Source organism: Cryptotermes secundus, unplaced genomic scaffold, assembly GCF_002891405.2.
Source record: "Cryptotermes secundus unplaced genomic scaffold, Csec_1.0 scaffold540, whole genome shotgun sequence".
In the NCBI taxonomy this organism is placed as follows: Eukaryota; Metazoa; Arthropoda; class Insecta; order Blattodea; family Kalotermitidae; genus Cryptotermes; species Cryptotermes secundus.
Window position 1 is genome coordinate 83,270 of NW_019742447.1, and position 18,216 is coordinate 101,485.

Consider the following 18,216-nt stretch of genomic DNA (forward strand, 5'->3'; position numbering starts at 1 on the left):
GGCGGGTTTTCTTCAAGTACTTCGGTTTCCCTTTCCAATCTTCATTCCACCAAATTCTCCATCATTACAATCACCCGGGACAGGCTACAATAGGCTAATCAGTGGCCGCCGTGCAGAGTGGACTCAGTAGGCCTCCACCCACCGCTAAGCGAAAATGCGCTTGTGCTAACTTTGTAGTTGACCTCTGTGCTGTAAATTCTGCAAGTAAATAAACACCAATTGAATTGTTATTATTATTATTATTATTATTATTATTATTATTATTATTATTAGTGGTGTGAGACTGAGTCCACTTTGTACTGCGACCACTACTGGCCTGTTGTACCAGCTCCAGGTGATAGATGATGGTGATTGTGCTGCAATTGATGAAATGAAGATTGGCAGAGAAAACCGAAGTACTCGGAGAAAACCTGCCCCAGCGCCACTTTGTTCATCACAAATCCCACATGATGAAACCCGGGCTCGAACGTGGGCCGCCGCAGTGGGAATCCAGCGAGTAACCGCCTGAAGTATAGAGCGGCTATAAAAAAAGTAAAAGTATCCCTGTAACAGGCCACGGAGGCCCATAGAGTTGTGAGATGTTGAGGCTCCCACATTTTCTAGACAATCGGCTCACAGACGGCCGTGAGGTTGTCAGCCTTACGCGCCGCCACCCTTTATCGCTCAGGAATATTCCTGGTACTCATTTCTGTTAGAGGCTGAGTCGACGCCAAGGTCATAGTGCGGCCGGAAGTATTAAGTCAATTTAAAAAAAGTACCTCATTGGGATTCGATGCCGTGACCTTCCAGCTTGTAGCATAGTGCCTCAACCAACGGCGCTATCGCGTGCTCCATAGAGCGGTCATATGGTTACTTAATTTTCCTAAAGTTCCTTGGACTCTGATTCGTCACTGGGTGGAAATTTGTGGTGTCAGTATCGCCTTCAACTGTTGCAGAGGAAAGAAACCTCCCAGTTTCCTCAAGCAAATGAACTGAATTGTATCTGCCAATATCTCAGAATAGAACAAAATTAAAGCCATTCTAACTTCATGCTGTAGTAGTTACAGCTACTACAAGCATAATCTACACGTCTACAATTTATGCTTGCAATTTAAACACTGATGAAAGCAGTGGGCGTAGCAACGTGTTCAATCCATCAATAGAGCACGTGACAAGAAATTTCGAAAGTCACCGCAGTACAGGATGCTACAGACAGCACAATGAGGCACTGCTCCACCAAGTTAGTTACTTGAGCCTTCAGGTTCCTGCTTATCCACAAGAATAAATTTCTTCTAAAACGAAACATTAGTACTAAACTGAATTTGGAACTGTGTTGTCATTCTGTTAACGCCTCGCGAACATAATTTTATTACCTTCGAGCAACGCGTCATAGAATGCAACCCACACCACGACCAAGCAGAACAAAAGTAATCTCAACAACAACTCCCCGAGGTGGCTTTTGTAGCGGACGGAATTACGGTTCTTGGGTTTTTCTTCTCACGCGTCACATTCCTCAGATTGTGCACAGTCATCATGTTTTCGTAATCTGTTCTGTAGTCGAAATGGATTCAACAACAGGAGTGTACAAGTACGTACGTTTTTAGTGGCAATACTTCCTTCAAAGTATCCACTCATGTGGTTAAAAATAACGCTAGTGGATCAAACAGGAAAGTATAATTTATTTTATTACTATACAAATTATTAAGGAAGACCACATAAGTACTTGGTCTCTGACATTATGGGAGGAACATAGACTGAGGGTGTTTGAGAACAGGGTGTTGAGGAGAATATTTGGACTGAAGAGAAATGAAGTGACAGGAGGTTGGAGAAAACTGCATAATGAGAAGCTTCATAACTTACACTATAATTAGAATGATCAAGTCAAGGAAAATGAGGTGGGCAAGGCATGTAGCACGAAGGGTGTAGAAGAAGATTGCATATAGGATATTGCTGGGAAGGCCAGAAGGAAAGAGACCACTGGAAAGACCAAGGTGTAAGTGGGTAGACAATATTAAAATGGATCTTAGTGAGACAGGATGGGATGGTATGGATTGGGTTGATCTGGCTTAGGACAAGGACCAGTGGAGGCTCTTGTGAATATGGTAATGAACCTTCGGGTTCCATAAAATGCTGTGAAATTCTTGAGTAACTGCAGAATTGGAGGCTTCTCCAGAAGGGCTCAGCTCCATGCGTAGTAAATAAGATCATATAAGTGCATATAAACACGTACGCACATTGAAACATTCACTAATAAAGGTTAATAAAAGTGTTCGTTTATAAAGCAGTTTCGATTGTTTGTCAGACGCTGTAGACCTATGAATTCATCTCAGTACAAAAGGCGAAGATGTCGAATAGTCCGCGAAATTAGACGTGAACGCTGCAGAGCAATGCAGTTTTGGTTTTGACATGCCTACAAGGATCAAGGATCAAGGATCTTTCTGTACATTTCAATGATAATGGTGCTGGGTGAGACTATGAGTGCGCACGCGCTGTTTGCAGGAAGTACTAATTCTTCCGGTAGGTGATTCTGTCTCTCAGTTGTCTTCATTTTCACGAAAATTACTTCTTTATAAAACCTATTTGACTCAGTAATTTGCATTATTTATATTATGTGTTAAGGATGTATTTTAAGTACTCTAAGATGACCCCTTCCTAAACTCGTATAAATATAATTCTCTTACAACAGGACACTTGCAAATTTGCAATAACGTTTTACTGCATTTGATAGCTGTTTGCCAATACTAAATTGAATAAAGAACTTCTAGTTAACCACTTGCCTAAGTACTAAAAAATGCACCAGTTTCAATTCGCATTTCCTTGAGAGTTTTTGAAGATGTCCTACTGTTCACGGTGTAAAACATCATGACTATTCTAGGTTTTATTTTTTGCGTGATGACAGCCGTTCACAAGAAAACCTGCTTTCAAGTCGCCATGTCCTATCCCTCAGTGACTTCAATTTTTATGTGTAGTTACATGAGCAAGCTTGACCACTAGAAAGACCCAAAAACAGATGAGAGGATAATGTTTGAATGATTCTTACATAAATTGAATCGAGTGATATGAACTGGATTAATTTGACTCGGAACAGGGACCAGTGGAGTGTTCTAGTGAACACAATTATGAACCTTTGGGCTAAATAAAACATTAGGAGATTCTACAATAACTGAGCTTCTGGCAGCTTCTGAAGGACTGAGCTCCATGGAGTTAGTTATTTTAGCAACATGAGCAACCACTGATATCCTACTGTAATCAAAATCCAGCAACAAATATATTTCAACAACTATGGCTCAAGAGAGTTTAATGGAATTAAATATTTGATAATGATGAAGAGGTTCCGGATTAGTAATATGTTTCTGTAGCTGAAGCACAAGCACAAGCACAGCACCTCAGTTTATTACGAGTTGCTGTAAAGAAGTGAACATATGACAAGTCTGGAGTTCAGGAATGGCGACTCGAGGTCACTATTCAACGTGCGGGCGATAAATAAAAAGGGGAGGCCAGTCTGTGAAATATGAACGATAACTCTTGCCTCAATGAAACGGGATAACTGAGTGATTACAGGAAGTAATTTCTACGGCCATGAACCAAGTGCCCAGTGGCGCGAACAGAGTTAGAATAATGCTCCATTATGAATTTCCTTCGTTCAAATACATGAATTCGGGGGGCAGTCGGGTCGGTTCTAGGCAGGGTACTATAGCCTACAGAACTAGGTCACGAATGTTTCCTTACAAATTCCTTGCCTCTTCAGCAATCTTGTTCATAACCCTATCATATTCTATGATACAACTTCTGTAACTTCCACAGTTTGCAGCCCAGTGGTTACTATATGTAACACCTGTTTTAACATACTTATACTCGGCATTCTGCCACCAGAGTCATTCATGTGTTTCGTATGGTCTTCACAGTAAACAGAGATTCTTTCTCTAAACAGCATTAACCGGCTGAATTTTTCAGCGGAGACATAATGTGTTTCCTCCAGTGAGATACGAAATAGATTACTCTGTATTATTTAGAAGAAATTCACTCTTTAAATCAGGAAGGTCCTTCGACCTGCCAACTCGATCAAGGTTTTCCGTGGATTTAGTAGGTCTTAGGGCAAATGCTGGGTTGGTACCCAAATTCCACTTTGCTCTTCCAATGTTAGATCAAGTTTTACTATAATGTAGACCTTCCAATATCATATAAAAATAATTCCGATCATATGCATTACCTCTACCAGAAGGATGAACATAATGAGGAGCTTCATAACTTGTACTCTTCTCCAAGTATAATTAGAATGATCAAGTCAAAGAGGATGAGATGGGCTTGGCGTGTTGCGCGAATAGAGGAAAAGAGTAATGCATATAAGATATTAGTGGGAAAGCCGGAAGGAAAGAGACCACAGGGAAGACCAAACGTAGGTGGATGGACTATATTAAAATGGATCTTAGAGAGACTGGATGTGGTGGTATGGATTGGATCGTTCTGTCTGAAGATAGGGACCAGTGGAGGGCTCTTGTGAACGGTAATGAAATTTTTGGTTCCATAAAATTCTGGAAAATTCTTGAGTAGCTGCTTAATTGGCGGCTTCTCAAGAACGGCTCGGCTCCATGAGTGAGTGAGGGAAGTTCAAGTGGATGTCGTCCAGTTTAAGTTACTATACCGAAATTACCGACAACTTTCAATGCACACCTTCGAGAGCCACCCTTGTTACGAGTATATATCGGAAATAACACTTAAGAGATTAAGCGAAGAATGAATTGTTCTGCAACGTAATACTATCCTTATTATATCTGAGCAAGTAAAAGAATTACGTAAAAGACAATTATATATATATTTTTTTTATTGCTAGTGGGGTGGGACTAAGTCCCTTGTACTGCGGCCACTTCTAGCCTATTGTACCAGCCCCAGATGATAGGTGAGGGTGATTGTGGAGCAATTGGTGGAATGAAGATTGGCAAGGGAAACCGAAGTACTTGGAGAAAACATTCCCCAGCGTCACTTTGTGCACCACAAATCCCACTTGACTAGACCCCGGGATCGAACCCAGGCTGCCGCGGTGGGAAGCCAGCGACTAACCGCTTGAGCTATGGCGCGGCCAGAAAGACAATTATAGCTGGAGTCACTGCACTCAAACGGTTACAGTGAACAGTTGGATCGGAACAATGGGCTTCGATTTGCTTTTAACATGAACTTATGGATAACCTTTCCAATAAGCGTGTCACTATTGCAGTTTAAAACTGGTTGGATGGTTGTGCGTGTTCTACTAAGTGCCCTTTCCGATTAGCACGGGCTTCGATTGTGCAGCAGAATTCGCATTGCCACTAGCACGAATAACCACTTTACAGATATAACATGACCTTTCAAAAGCAAGCATTACGATCAAGGGATTGCAGTTTCTTCTGTAGGGGTATTTAATTTAATATGTATTATAGCCTATTTCATCCAAGTTAAAAAGCAACTTAAGGAAGCATTCTTAAAACTTCATTCGTATTTCTCCTGCAATGTAAAACAAGACCATAAACTTATATAATGAGAAGATCCATAAATTGTATCCCCACCAAAAGTTTAAAAAATGTCGAATTCTAAAAGTTGTATTTGTCACTAAGTTTCCATACATAGAAATACACACAAATACATACATACAAAAAACGTTCTATATTTTCGGCTTTTCAGAAGCAGTGGACTCCTACACAGCCCGTTAAAAAACGCCAAGAGGTAATTTAACAGTCCAACTTAACACCTATATTTTAAATCAGCTCTAACATATCAGGTGTTTAAATAATTACCATATAATGCAATTCTTTTACATACACAAATGCCCCATAAAAGGCAAGCACTTTGTGTCAGCAAAACTGAAACTAAAAGTTAACTTAGTAACACATATTTGAAACTAGTCTGTTGCTTTATTTATGGGCAATTCTTGTACCTATGACTTTTAAAATGAGTATCGTGAACGGCTGCCGGTCACGGTAGCCGAGCGGTCTAAGGCATGTACTGTCTTCGCTCGCTTGGAAACCGAGATCGTGGGTTCGAATCCCACTCAGGGCATGGATGTTTAGTTTGTGTGTGTGCGTTTTTCTGTGTTTGTGTACAGGTAGAGGCCTTGCGACGAGCTGATCACCCGCCCAAGGAGTCCTACCGAATGTGTAAGATCTAGAAAAACCTAAATGAACGGAGAAGTTCATGGAGGTAGGCCTAGGCCCACTGGGGCTGTAGTGCCAAGGGAAAAAATAGTGAACTGCTAATCAAAACTGAACTAATTCTAAACAGAAGGCAATTTTATAGCCATTATTCAGACTTCTGCGAGCAGTGAAGTTAATTTGGTCTGACTCAGACCCTACGGCATTACGTCTCATTCGCTTGAATGTTGACATTGTCACAACTCCAGTATATTGTTAGAAGTATGGATCATTCGAGCCCGCTTACTTCACAATTCTTGTGCTTACATCATTCTACAGGGCGAAAAGACACTTTACTATACAGTCATATTCATTAATTTGCTGTTCGTTGTCGAGATCCGAATAAAAGGTTATCACGAATTTAATTTAAAAGAGTTCCCATGGTGCGCCTTTGAGAGCTTCCCGCAGATTCTCAGCATCTACCCCAGAGCGTTACGTCACGGTCCGCCTGGATTTCTTTGCACTTTCCGCGCAAGCGTGTCTCCAAATAGAATGATACAGGCGATGTTAACAATATAAGTGCCAATCTGAAACCTGTGAATGGGCAAAATAATAATATCTACCTTCTTGAATAGGAGGGCACGCGGTAGCGTAGTTGGTTGAGGGGCTGTGCTACAAGCCGGAAGGTCGCGGATTCAAGTCCCGATGAGGTCATTGGATTTTTTTCAATTGACCTAATCTTTCCGGCCGCACTATGGCCCTGGGGTTGACTCAGCCTCTAACAGAATGAGTATCGGGAATTAAATAATTTTCCTGGGGAGTAAAGCGCGGCCGGCGCGTAAGGCTGAGAACCTTACCGCCATCTTTGAGTCGATTGTCTAGATAATGTGGGACCCTCAACGTCTCACAACCTTATGGGCCTTCACGGCCTGTTGCCGGGTTAGCTTTACTTATTTTATTTTTACCTTCTTAAATGGATATGCAGGTGAAGTATTTACAGCAGAGACATCTCAGTTGGTATATTGACGGGCTAAAGAATGGATGCCTGAGGATTCAGGGTTCTATTCGCGATAGCGGCAAGAGCTTTCCTCATTATAGTGTCAAAAATGATTTTGGGGCCCTTCCTGCCTCCTACGCAATAGATTCTGGTTGAATCTCTCCCTAGGTACAAAGAGGCAATAGCTCACCCCAATCTAGTATCGAGGCCAAGAATGCTTGAGATATAGATCCATCCCCACAAATCTTCATGGCGTGATGCTTAATTTATTAAGCGCAGGGTCAACTTTACATTTTACTTATTAATTACAGGATTCCATGGTCTATCTGTAAAATTTGCTGCTCATTTAGAGAATATATTCTTCGCCTGAACCGACAGACAGTGGACTACCTTATTCCTTGTCTAAAACTGATTCGTCTAGCTAACGGAACAATAACACACTAACTTCATGAAGCTGAGCCCTTCCTGAGAAGCCGCTAATTCTGCAGCTACTCAAGAACTTCCCATCATTTCATGGAACCCAGGGTTCCATTACCGTGTTCAACAGAACCCTCCACTGGTCCTTATCCTGAGGCAGATCGATCCAGTCCATACCATCCCATCCTATCTCTCTAAGATCCATTTTAATATTGTTCATCCACTTACATCTTGGTCTCCCTAGTAGTCTCCTTCCTTCTAGCTTTCCCACCAATATCCTATATGCATTCGTCTTATCCTCATTTGTGCTACATGCCCTGTCCTTCTCATCCTCCTCGACTTGATCATTCTAATTATACTTGGCAAAGAGCACAAGTTATGAAGCTCTTCATTATGCAGTTTTCTCCAATCTCCAGTCATTTCAACCAAAATTATGGTTTTGTATGTTCTAAATTTTACATTTTTAGACAGAGGATGAGAAGACAAAGGTTCTGGAGTGAACGGTGGCAAACATTACCCGAATTCAATCTCCTCTTAAATTCCTCCTGAACATTGAATAAACAGTTGCGGACAGCTTACAAGGGGCAGTTTGTTACGAAATGTCTCAAAGAATCGATATTCCCACAGAATGTGTGGCTCGAGGATTCTTTTCTCCCTCTTAATTTGCCAACATCTCCGAATCCAGAAAAACGTATAAAATTTCTTATCGTTTTGGAAGAAATGAATTTCATGCCTTTGTAGAAAGACCAATTACTTCGGTGAACATGTCAACTAACACATTGCCCTCGACCTCTTAACTCAGGATGTACTGACTATTAAATGCGGGGAAATTAATTTTACTGTAGTATTTACAAAATAAAATGAAATTAACAACATATATGATCTATTTAGAAATAATACCTACGCTTTCCCCGTGTATTAATGATCCATTTACTACCGTTTCCGTTTTAGTGACTCTGCTAGGGGCATGCAAAATGCCGAGCCTTTCTCTAAACGTCACCTCAGGCCTCACATCGGCTCCCTGTTTTACGCTAATGTAAGTATGATGGGAAATCAAATGTCTTCGCAGACTTAGTGCTGGCTCACGCAAATCATAACCGCGAGCGAATAAACTTGAATAAACCTGCAGCAATGCAATGGCATGTTACTGTAGCCTATAGCCTTCCTGGTGTAGAAACAAGCCCAAGTCCCAGATCATGTACAGCCCTTTGGCAGGAAAGCTAAAGAAACATGGAGTAGAGCACTAGGTTTATTGATTTACCGAGGGCGGCAGTGAGGATAATCGTTACAAATTGTGCCACATTTTGATAATATCAGCTTCATACTACGTCTGTTATAGGTTTAATCATTATCGTGATCTATCCAAGCAAAAACAATTTACATTCATTTTTGGATCATTTTCATAATCATCAATTTATTTATTGTAGCCGCCTTACCTCTTCTCACTTTTTGGCGGCACGTGATCGAGAAATCACCAATAAGTTGATCAGGAGTCGTGTGGAATTTTAAAGGGACTGATGTTTAGTAGGCAAGCATGAGAATTCACGGACCCTGCTTTAAAGAGACTGTTATACAAAGAAGTCACTGCCTCACACATGATTAACAAGCAATTAACTGAATTTATTTGCACTGTAGAACTACACTTGGGTATACAGACAGTCCTTGGAGGCTGTATCAGTATTATTATATATATAGTGTATCTTTATAAGCGTGGGAGATGCAGATTTTTCGTCTCATTTCTACGAAGGCTAGTTGGACACTTTCTCCAAAGCGTCACCCGAAGTTAACTATCATTGACTTCAAATGACGTAAACCGCTTATCAATTTAATTTTGATTGTCTTACAAAAGCACGGGGTCGACAGAGCCAATCAAATACCTGTAGTTAAATAAATACTTCCAGAATTCTGTTTCTAGAGCTTCTAGAAAATTCGATGCGCTTGGCTTCGGTAAACCGTCATCATACCAACGCTAGCTATCGTAACTTTGCTTAATATTACAAGCGTCTTCTATTATCTTAGCTCACATGGCTAGAATTCTTGGAAGCGTTAGATTAAAATTGAGTATAAGTAGCTTTTAGGCCTTGCGACGAGCTGATCACCCGCTCAAGGAGTCCTACCGAATGTGTAAGACCTAGAAAAACCGAAGTGAACGGAGAAGTTCATGAAAGTAGGCCTAGGCCCACTGGGGCTGTAGTACCAAAGAAAACAAAAATGTAATTTTTAATACAAAAATGGTATTATATCTTATCTCAATTACAGTTCAATATTAATTTATTAAGTAATACAATGCATAAACATCTATATATATGGCGTCAAGAGGTAACGACTGGTTACATTGTTTAGCGGTGTAATTATTTGTTCAGAATATTCATTGTAACACGATACTCCGATATAAGGTATATTTAAAGAAACAGTGCGAATTTATTTGTGGAACGCACTTAAATACATTCAATCGTCCTTTTGCTACCGCGCGTAAAGATGCACTCTGTACAGACGTAGCGGTGTAGCTGAGGTCACATTTTGTACTGTCTTTGTTAGAAATTTTTAGATTTTGTAATAGTTTATTACAACACCGTCAAACCAAATGGCAACTTGGGGAAAAAGAATATATAACAGAGAATCCGGAAACAAACGCTAATATTTAGAAGACAGGTACAGCCAGACCAGCTTACAGCAGATGGCCAATATCACATCCGGTTTCCGCACTGACATTCTAACTAGAATATTATTTTAGGCTCTACATGTCCTTCACAGATTGCACTCCAGCCAGTTCCGACTACAGAGCCATCTTTCCTTATTTCATTTGTTATGTATCTGTTTTGTTTTTACCGAAGATGAAGTATTGAAATATGTTACATTTACGAATAACTGTTAATATTCTCAACATCGACAACTTGTATTCAGCTTGTTTAATAATACTATATCGAAGTCTTGTTGTAAATGTCTTCCAGCCTACCCACTACCCCAAAACAACCAACGAATGAACCACTGATATTTCAATCCCCTGCACATCCCTCAAACTTTCTTGATTTCGGAAGCGGTCTAAGATATATACTGTCTTCGCTCGCTCGGAAGCAGGGATCGTGGGTTCGGATCTGTTTCCTGTGAGGTACGAACTGAATTTTTATATATTATTCTTATACACTGCTGGTCACGGTAGCCGAGCGGTCTAAGCATGCATTGTCTTCAATCGCTCGGAAGCAGGGATCGTGGGTTCGAATCCCACACATGGCGTGGGTGTCTGGTATGTGTCTATTCTGCGTTTGTGGTTTCCTGTGTTTAGATAGAGGTCTTGCGACGAGCTGATCACTTATCCAAGGTGTCCTACCGTCTGTAAAATGATCCAAATAAAAACCTCGACACCGCAGGGTATAAGAGGAACGGATTAAGTAAGGAAATATTAAAGTAAGTAAAGCTATCCCTGTGGAGGCCCATAAGTTTGTGAGACGTCGAGGCTCCCAGAGTTTCTAGACAGTCCGGTCACAGATGGCAGCCAGGCTGTCAGTCATTTCTGTTAGAGACTGAATCGACCCCAGGGCGTAGAGTGGCTTGTAGCTTGTGTCTCAGCCAACTACACTACCGCGTGCCCCATATATGTATATATTACTCGAATTAAATATATTTAAATTGTCTTTGTTACGTACCATCGATAATTAATTTCTTAATAAATCGTTTTACAAATCCCAGTCTCCTCATATCCATCAGTAAACGATACACTCATGATCCTGTATACGACACATTCTTCTGCGTAAATTATACCAACTGTCAGTCTGAAAGTGTGGCTGAAATAGTTCAAGTGCTGATCATTCAGTGCTACCAACTGCAGATCCTTGAAACTGTTACTGTGAAATATTATCCTAAGCTTATTCTTTGAAGTTTCAACTCGCTAAATCCCCTTTCACAGGACGCCGTATAAATTGGAAGAACTTAACTACTGATACCTTGCTGAGGTGTGTGAATTTTCTCTTTGAGATATAACAGGAATCAGTTAAGCCCTGAATCTCTATTCTGTGACACCCTGCAAAGACTTCATACGCCTCTCCGAGGACTTTTTTCCGTAACATCCTCAAGGGAAGAGTTTAAAATAATGCGGTGTAAATGCTTACTTAGAGCAATTAAGAATTTTAAGTTCACTGCCGGCTGGCCAACAGACAATGACAAACACAAAACAGGCAGGAGCTACTCCACACGTGATGGTGTGAGAAAACTTTTCATTAAAAAATCATTCTTAATTTAATTAGTGGCCTTTTGCATGTTCCGAATTTTGCTTTCACCCACGGTATTTCAGTCAGTTGCACTTCTTGCACTGAAACACCCTCGACATTTCTTTCTACGTTTCTCCTACAGTCCTACAGGGATGAAGAGCAATTTCAACATGGCTCAACATCAGGTCTTTTCTTTCGAAAATTGGGGAATTTTCCGAATTAAAGTATAATTAGAATGACCAAGTCAAGGAGGGTGAGGTGGGCAGGACATGTAGCACGAATGGGGAGAAAAGGAATTCATATAGGATATTGATGGGAAAGCCGGATGGAAAGAGACCACTGGGAAGACCAGTGGGAAAAAATTGATCTTAGACAGACAGGATGGAATAGTATGAAACAGATTGATCTGGCTCAGGATAGGGACCAGTGGAGGGCTCTTGTGAACACGGTAATGAGCCTTTGGGTTCAATTAAATGCTGATAAGTTCTTGAGTAACTGTCAATTGGCAAGACTCGTTCAAAGTTCCTTGCCACGAAACTGGCAAACTGACGCAGACCGGAACAACCCACGCTAGTACATGCGCAAACCCACGTACAACACACTACGCATGTCTACAGCAATTCACCATTAACATCTCAGCCGAGTTTGTGTATTACGGCCTCATCGGCTCCCACTTGCTACTTCTCCGTACATCTGACAGACGACAATATTTGAGTTTCTTCCTCTAGCAACACGACTGGAAACGAACATCCTTCAGCTCGTCGAGATGAGGAGGCTTGATGCCCACTGTTCTTATCAGCGGTGCTTTGTAAATAGGACAGCTCATGGCCATCATGGTCACCGGACATCAATAACTTACACTTTTACTTTTCTGAAAACTGTCGTATTAGCAACAGTGTTAGTAAGAGGTTATAATCATCATTACTACTCAGGGTCGAATCATCGGTAATCGAGCATGCGGACCATTTCAACAATTCATGTGATCAACATATGAGAATCGTGTAGATGAGTAGTCTTGTCGTCACTATCCAAGCCAGATGAATATTTATTGAGTACTTTGGACAACCAGTGTCAGAAATATACCATTTAAGTGATCCCTAGGTGTCTGTCCAATAGTTTTCGGACCTTCTGACTGATAATTTAAAGAAAATGAAAAAGCGAATATTTTTCAGAGACCATATTCTAAATAAAGTGTTTTGGTTTGTACGCCCAAAATTCGGGTGTGGTATTAATCGGTCATATCCCATATAATAAAAATGTCGTTATAAACTGAACATAAAGAAAGACACCTACTGACCACATTACAGAAAGACCAACAGACCAAATTTATACATTTGAAATTCAATAAAAGGTCCCATACTATAAATATCGGCATATACAGATGATTTCGTAAAGAATAAGGCGATACATTTTGAAATTCAAATTCATAAGAAATGAATCATTCGAAATATAACATGAAGCTTTTTAGTTACACTGATAATTTACTTTCTTTTTAGTAAAAAGAACGAAAAGTAGAAATATGTATACTATTCCGCAGAAAACACTGTTTTGCCTGATCTCGAAAATTTATTTTTTTAAATTTTTAAAAGTTGCTAACATTCATGTTTGAACATGTAAAAATGGTAAGATACTTTCCTGTTATCTGATGTTCACCATCAAAGAGTCTGGCTGTACTGGGAACACAACCATCTAAGGGCAAAAGAAAAATATTCAAGATTAGCCTAAAAGCATCTGTCTTAATATTCACCGAATATGGGACGGAGGCTGCCGGTCACGGTAGCCGAGCGGTCTAAGGCATGCACTGTCTTCGCTCGCTCGTAAGCCGGGATCGTGGGTTCGAATCCCACTCAGGGCATGGATGTTTGTGTGCGTTTTCCTTAGTTTGTCAGCGACGAGCTGATCACCCGCCCAAGGAGTCCTACCGTATGTGTAAGATCTAGAAAAACCGAAGTGAACGGAGAAGTTCATGGAGGTAGGCCTAGGCCCACTGGGGCTGTAGTGCCAGGGGGAAAAAATGGGACTGAGGCTTCGGTGCTATTATTCACCTGCATTCATCTAAAATTTTCACACGGAAAGTCACCTACAACATATATGTGGTTACGTTCGTATTTAAGAGGTTCCGGGTTTGAATCTAGGTACGAATATCGGGTACCCCGCTTGAAGTATTTCACGATTTCACTCAGCCCCTCTGGGAAAATTTTGGAACAGTGCCGTCTGTAAACATGGGCCACGACTAGTCTCCTGCACCTTATCCGATTTATAATTAACAAATCAGGTTCTATTCAGCGGTCGCTAGGTAAGCTGGGAGGTTGAAACGAGTCATTAAATAAACAAAAAATCTCTGTTCAGTCAATCTTATCATATACGCTACTATAATAAGCAAAACACGCATTGGTTAATTAATGCATCAATCAATTCAACATGCTCTGGCAAGCTTGCAATTCATCAATAAGAAAGGGAAATTTTACAGAATGATCAAGATGTAAAATTTAAGTTACAGTACTTTTCAAATGGGTGTGACGCTATTCGCATTAATTATGCGCAATATAACATTCTGTACCACGAACAGCAGATGTTGAACTAAATTTGTATCAAACTTGAAGTTCTTACAGCAATAGCTATCAAGAGTTCTGTCTTCTGAGATAGAATTTCGTGTAGCTGAGTGAAAGCACACCGAGATTTTGGAGGAATATATTGCCTCCATCTTCAGGGTCGAAAAGTAATCCAAGCAAGAGACCAGCTCTGCTTCCTGCCTGATTCATGCTGCTTGCTTCATTCACTTATCCTTCGAACCTGAAGATACGGGCGATATATTCCTCCGAAACTTTTTTTTTTTAATTTTTTTATTTCGCTTAGTGGGGAGTGGAGTCCAACTGGGTCCACTCGGCACAGCGGCCACTGATTGGCCTATTGTAGCCTGCCCCGGGTGATTACGATGATGGAGAATTTGGTGGAATGAAGATTGGCAGGGGAAACCGAAGTACTCGGAGAAAACCTGTCCCAGCGCCACTTTGTCCACCACAAATCCCACTTGACCAGACCCGGGCCGCCGCGGTGGGAAGCCAGCGACTAACCGCTTGAGCTATGGCGCGGCCTTCCTCCGAACCTCTGGTTGACTTTTACCAGACTACACGGCTTTATATCTCAGATGATATAAGTCCTGACGGTTGTACTGATACGAGAAAAAACACTGATTAAAATGTGTATAACAAGAGAAGGCCTATGTTATTCAGGTAATATTTCAGTACAGACAATAACAAGAAAATGAACAGATTTTTGCATGACGAGATTCCGTACCGTAGATTTGGGTCAACGATAACTGCAGGCAAAGTTCATACCAAAATCTGCACTTAGCATATGTTTCTAAACCGAGTCAGAATTGCAAATGTAACAAAGCATAAGGCAAGTAATGAGAAATCGCGAAGAAGAATAACGTAAAGAGAGATACAGAAGAAGGATGTGTATCGAAGACACCGTAACGCGGATCTTACGTAACTAAAGCCAGCGTTTCCATCTCTTTTTATCTGCTCCACCTTTCATCTTCTCCTCGCCCTGCGCTCTCGTCCAGCATTCCATTCTTAGCGAATGTGCAACTCTCACTGCCTTGAGAAAACGAATATCAAACCTCCCCTCTTCGTTGACGAGAAAGAAGAAAATAATCTTTTAGAATCTTCCCCTTCCAATTAAATCAAATTCTCACACAGGGGCTCCCCTCTCAAAACAACGTCAATCTCCCTTCCATTTCAACCCCCTCCTAATCCATGTGCTTCTGCTTGGACACATCGGAGTCTTCCCCTTCCATTCGTGTATCCATATCACAGTTCTCTATGCAAAGATTCCTTTTTGTGTATCCGTCATGGCTTTGCATCTATCCCCTACTCTAGTCCTTATCTTTCACCTTCCTTTCTAATCATCTTTATTCACTGTCTCACTAAATGTCTGAGAATTTTCCTCCACCACCAGAGCTTCATTACCAGCCTTCTGGTCTTCCGGATTGTCTGAAACCAGCCCAATGCACTATATAAGAAGCAATGCAAACATATATTCATGCAGTTGTGTATCTTAGTGCCGGAAAGCGAGACCACTCAGAAGATTGGGGATACCGCACACATCGCATTCAACAGCATGGCGTTTTCTAAGGTGCGTCTTAAAAAGGAAAGGATTATAATCTCAATAGAAGAACCGTCGTCGTACACATCGGAAGATAATTATGACAATTCATGCCTCGTGCCGAATTGAAACATACCGTAACTGGAGTAGCATCAAGCTCTTCGAGTGCTTACAGCTAATGTCATGCAGTCTTTCATTCGTGAGCAAAAAGTTGATAAGAATGTGCTAATTTGGGTGATGATTTGGTATTGGAGGAAGTGAAAGTTTAGTTCTTAGAGTAGACATTTAATTGTTTCTTGCATTATTCTTACTTCTTACTTAATATTAACGTTTGTTTCTTTTTATTCTTGTAACCTCGTCCTTGGAGTGTAGTTAAGTTACACTGCAAGGCCGAACGCGCAGACAAATCACTACAATGAGACGCTACAGACACCAGCCGCGTCACATTTTCAAGATATGTTTACAGTTTATTTTCTTGCAGTACTCGGTTAGTTCAAAGACGAACACAAAGGAGCCAAACGCACAGTTAAAAATAATTGGACAAGGAAATTAGTAACTAAATTCAGAAGTAGTTCTCTCGACCTGTCCATTGCTAGCACCTCCACAGTAACTGCAGATCCATACTCAAATCACGCTTGTAACTACGTTTCCTTTTAAATTATACGAAATTTACATAAAAATGTATAAAAATATTGAAAATTATTTAAGGTTTCATAACCTGCGTGAATCTGGATAGATGAATATATAGATGGATGGACGGATCAGTGTGAAAGTGGGTGTGTGTGTGTTGATATAAAGGCAAGTCAGAGGCTACGTCCATTTGGTCATGTAAAAATTGAAGTTAATGATCCGTTACTAATTGCTGTAAAATGAAGTTATCCCTGTGCTTAACTAATTAAGTACTATGCCATGAAGACGTATGGGGGAGTGGATGTATAGATCCGCGTTTTCTTGACCTTGACACTAGTTAGAGGTAAGTGATTAGCTTCATGCCCCTGCCCCTTTACTCCCGGTGGTAAAAGCCCTCGGTACCCGTTGGATAGGAGGCTGGGTAGGCCCCAGAGCAGGTCCGACTTGGAGAGGACAAAATTCTTAACCCTGTCGGAACTCGAACTCCGACCCCTCAGTCTTCAAGCCCATCGCTATACCGACTGCGACATCCGGACTCCTATTAATTTCAGTATTTAATAAAATAAAATTAAGCATTTGATAACCCGCAAAATATTGTTACTAAAGCGTGAAAGGATGTGAGAAGAAAGTAATGCCAATATCCATCTGAGGGCTGACTGGAATGAAGACTGCACAAGGGCCAGCTACAATATGAAAACAAGAAGAAGAAGAAGAAGAGGAAGAAAAAAAGGAATGAATTTAATTAATGAGTTTCAATCTTATCAGTCTGCATAGCGATCGGCGACAAGCTTGACAGCCAGGGTTCGATTCCCAGCAGGGACAAGAGATATTACTGTACTCCTCATAGTCCAGACCGGCCCTAGGGCCCACAGAGCCTCATATCCAACGGTCACCACTAGTCCTTTCCCTGACGGTGAAGCGGTCGAGGCGTGAAGCTGACAGCTCATCTCCATCTAGTATCAAAGTCAGGAATTATGGAGCTATATCTCCACACCCCCATACGCCTTGATGGCGTAATGATTATTTGAATATGTACAAGGAAACCTTTACTTTTATCTTAAATTATTACATCGTGAAAATAAAAATAGACTACTATAAATACACGTAATGCGAGTGCATGGAAATTTCTTCTTTTAAAATTTTAATACTCGTATATGTAAAATTTCTGCTAACTTCTTAGGTTAATCGAAACGAGAAATATAGGAAGCAGTAGATGCCTAGGACAGTTAGCACACTTGCTGAAAACATAAGCATACATAATTTAATTATTTTAATTAAAAGTAGTGCTATGCGGTAGCGTAGTTCCTTGAGGCACTATGTTAGAAGCCGGAAGATCGCTGGTTTTATTCCCGATGATTCTCTTGGATTTTTCACTTTACGTAATCCTTCCAGCCACAATATGATCCTGGGGTCGACTCAACCTCTAACAGAAATGAGTACCAGGAATCTTCCTGAGGGGTAACGGGCGGCCGGCGCGTAAGGCTGACAATTTTACCGCCATCTTTGAGCCGATTCTCTAGGGAAAATGAGGGAGCCTTGACGTCTCACAACCCTATTGGCCTTCACTGCCTGTTACAGGGATAGCTTTACCTTTTAGGTTTATAAGATTACACAGAGTAGAGGATATTAATTTCTATTATGGATCCCATTTTTCATGAATATTTATGGAACCAAATTCGCTTAAATGAACCTGTTTCCTCTTTTTATGATTCACTGATGAATGCCTTCCGATATTATTTGTCACCATTACAGTGTCGGAAATTTACAATATTTTAAT

At 40.8% G+C, this 18,216-nt stretch overlaps 1 protein-coding gene and 1 long non-coding RNA gene across 2 annotated transcripts in view; one reads left to right on the plus strand and one right to left on the minus strand.

The window, feature by feature from the left end:
- LOC111873201 overlaps window positions 1–18,216 on the minus strand; it is a 76,209-nt gene that overhangs the window by 55,030 nt on the left and 2,963 nt on the right. The gene's annotated exons all lie outside the window — the stretch shown is intronic.
- LOC111873200 (pro-resilin) overlaps window positions 15,713–18,216 on the plus strand; it is a 43,358-nt gene continuing 40,854 nt past the window's right edge. The window contains exon 1 of the mRNA XM_023867713.2: window positions 15,713–15,839. Within this exon, the coding sequence (XP_023723481.1) occupies window positions 15,747–15,839 (93 nt within the window). The 5' untranslated portion in view covers window positions 15,713–15,746. The remainder of the gene's footprint in view (window positions 15,840–18,216) is intronic.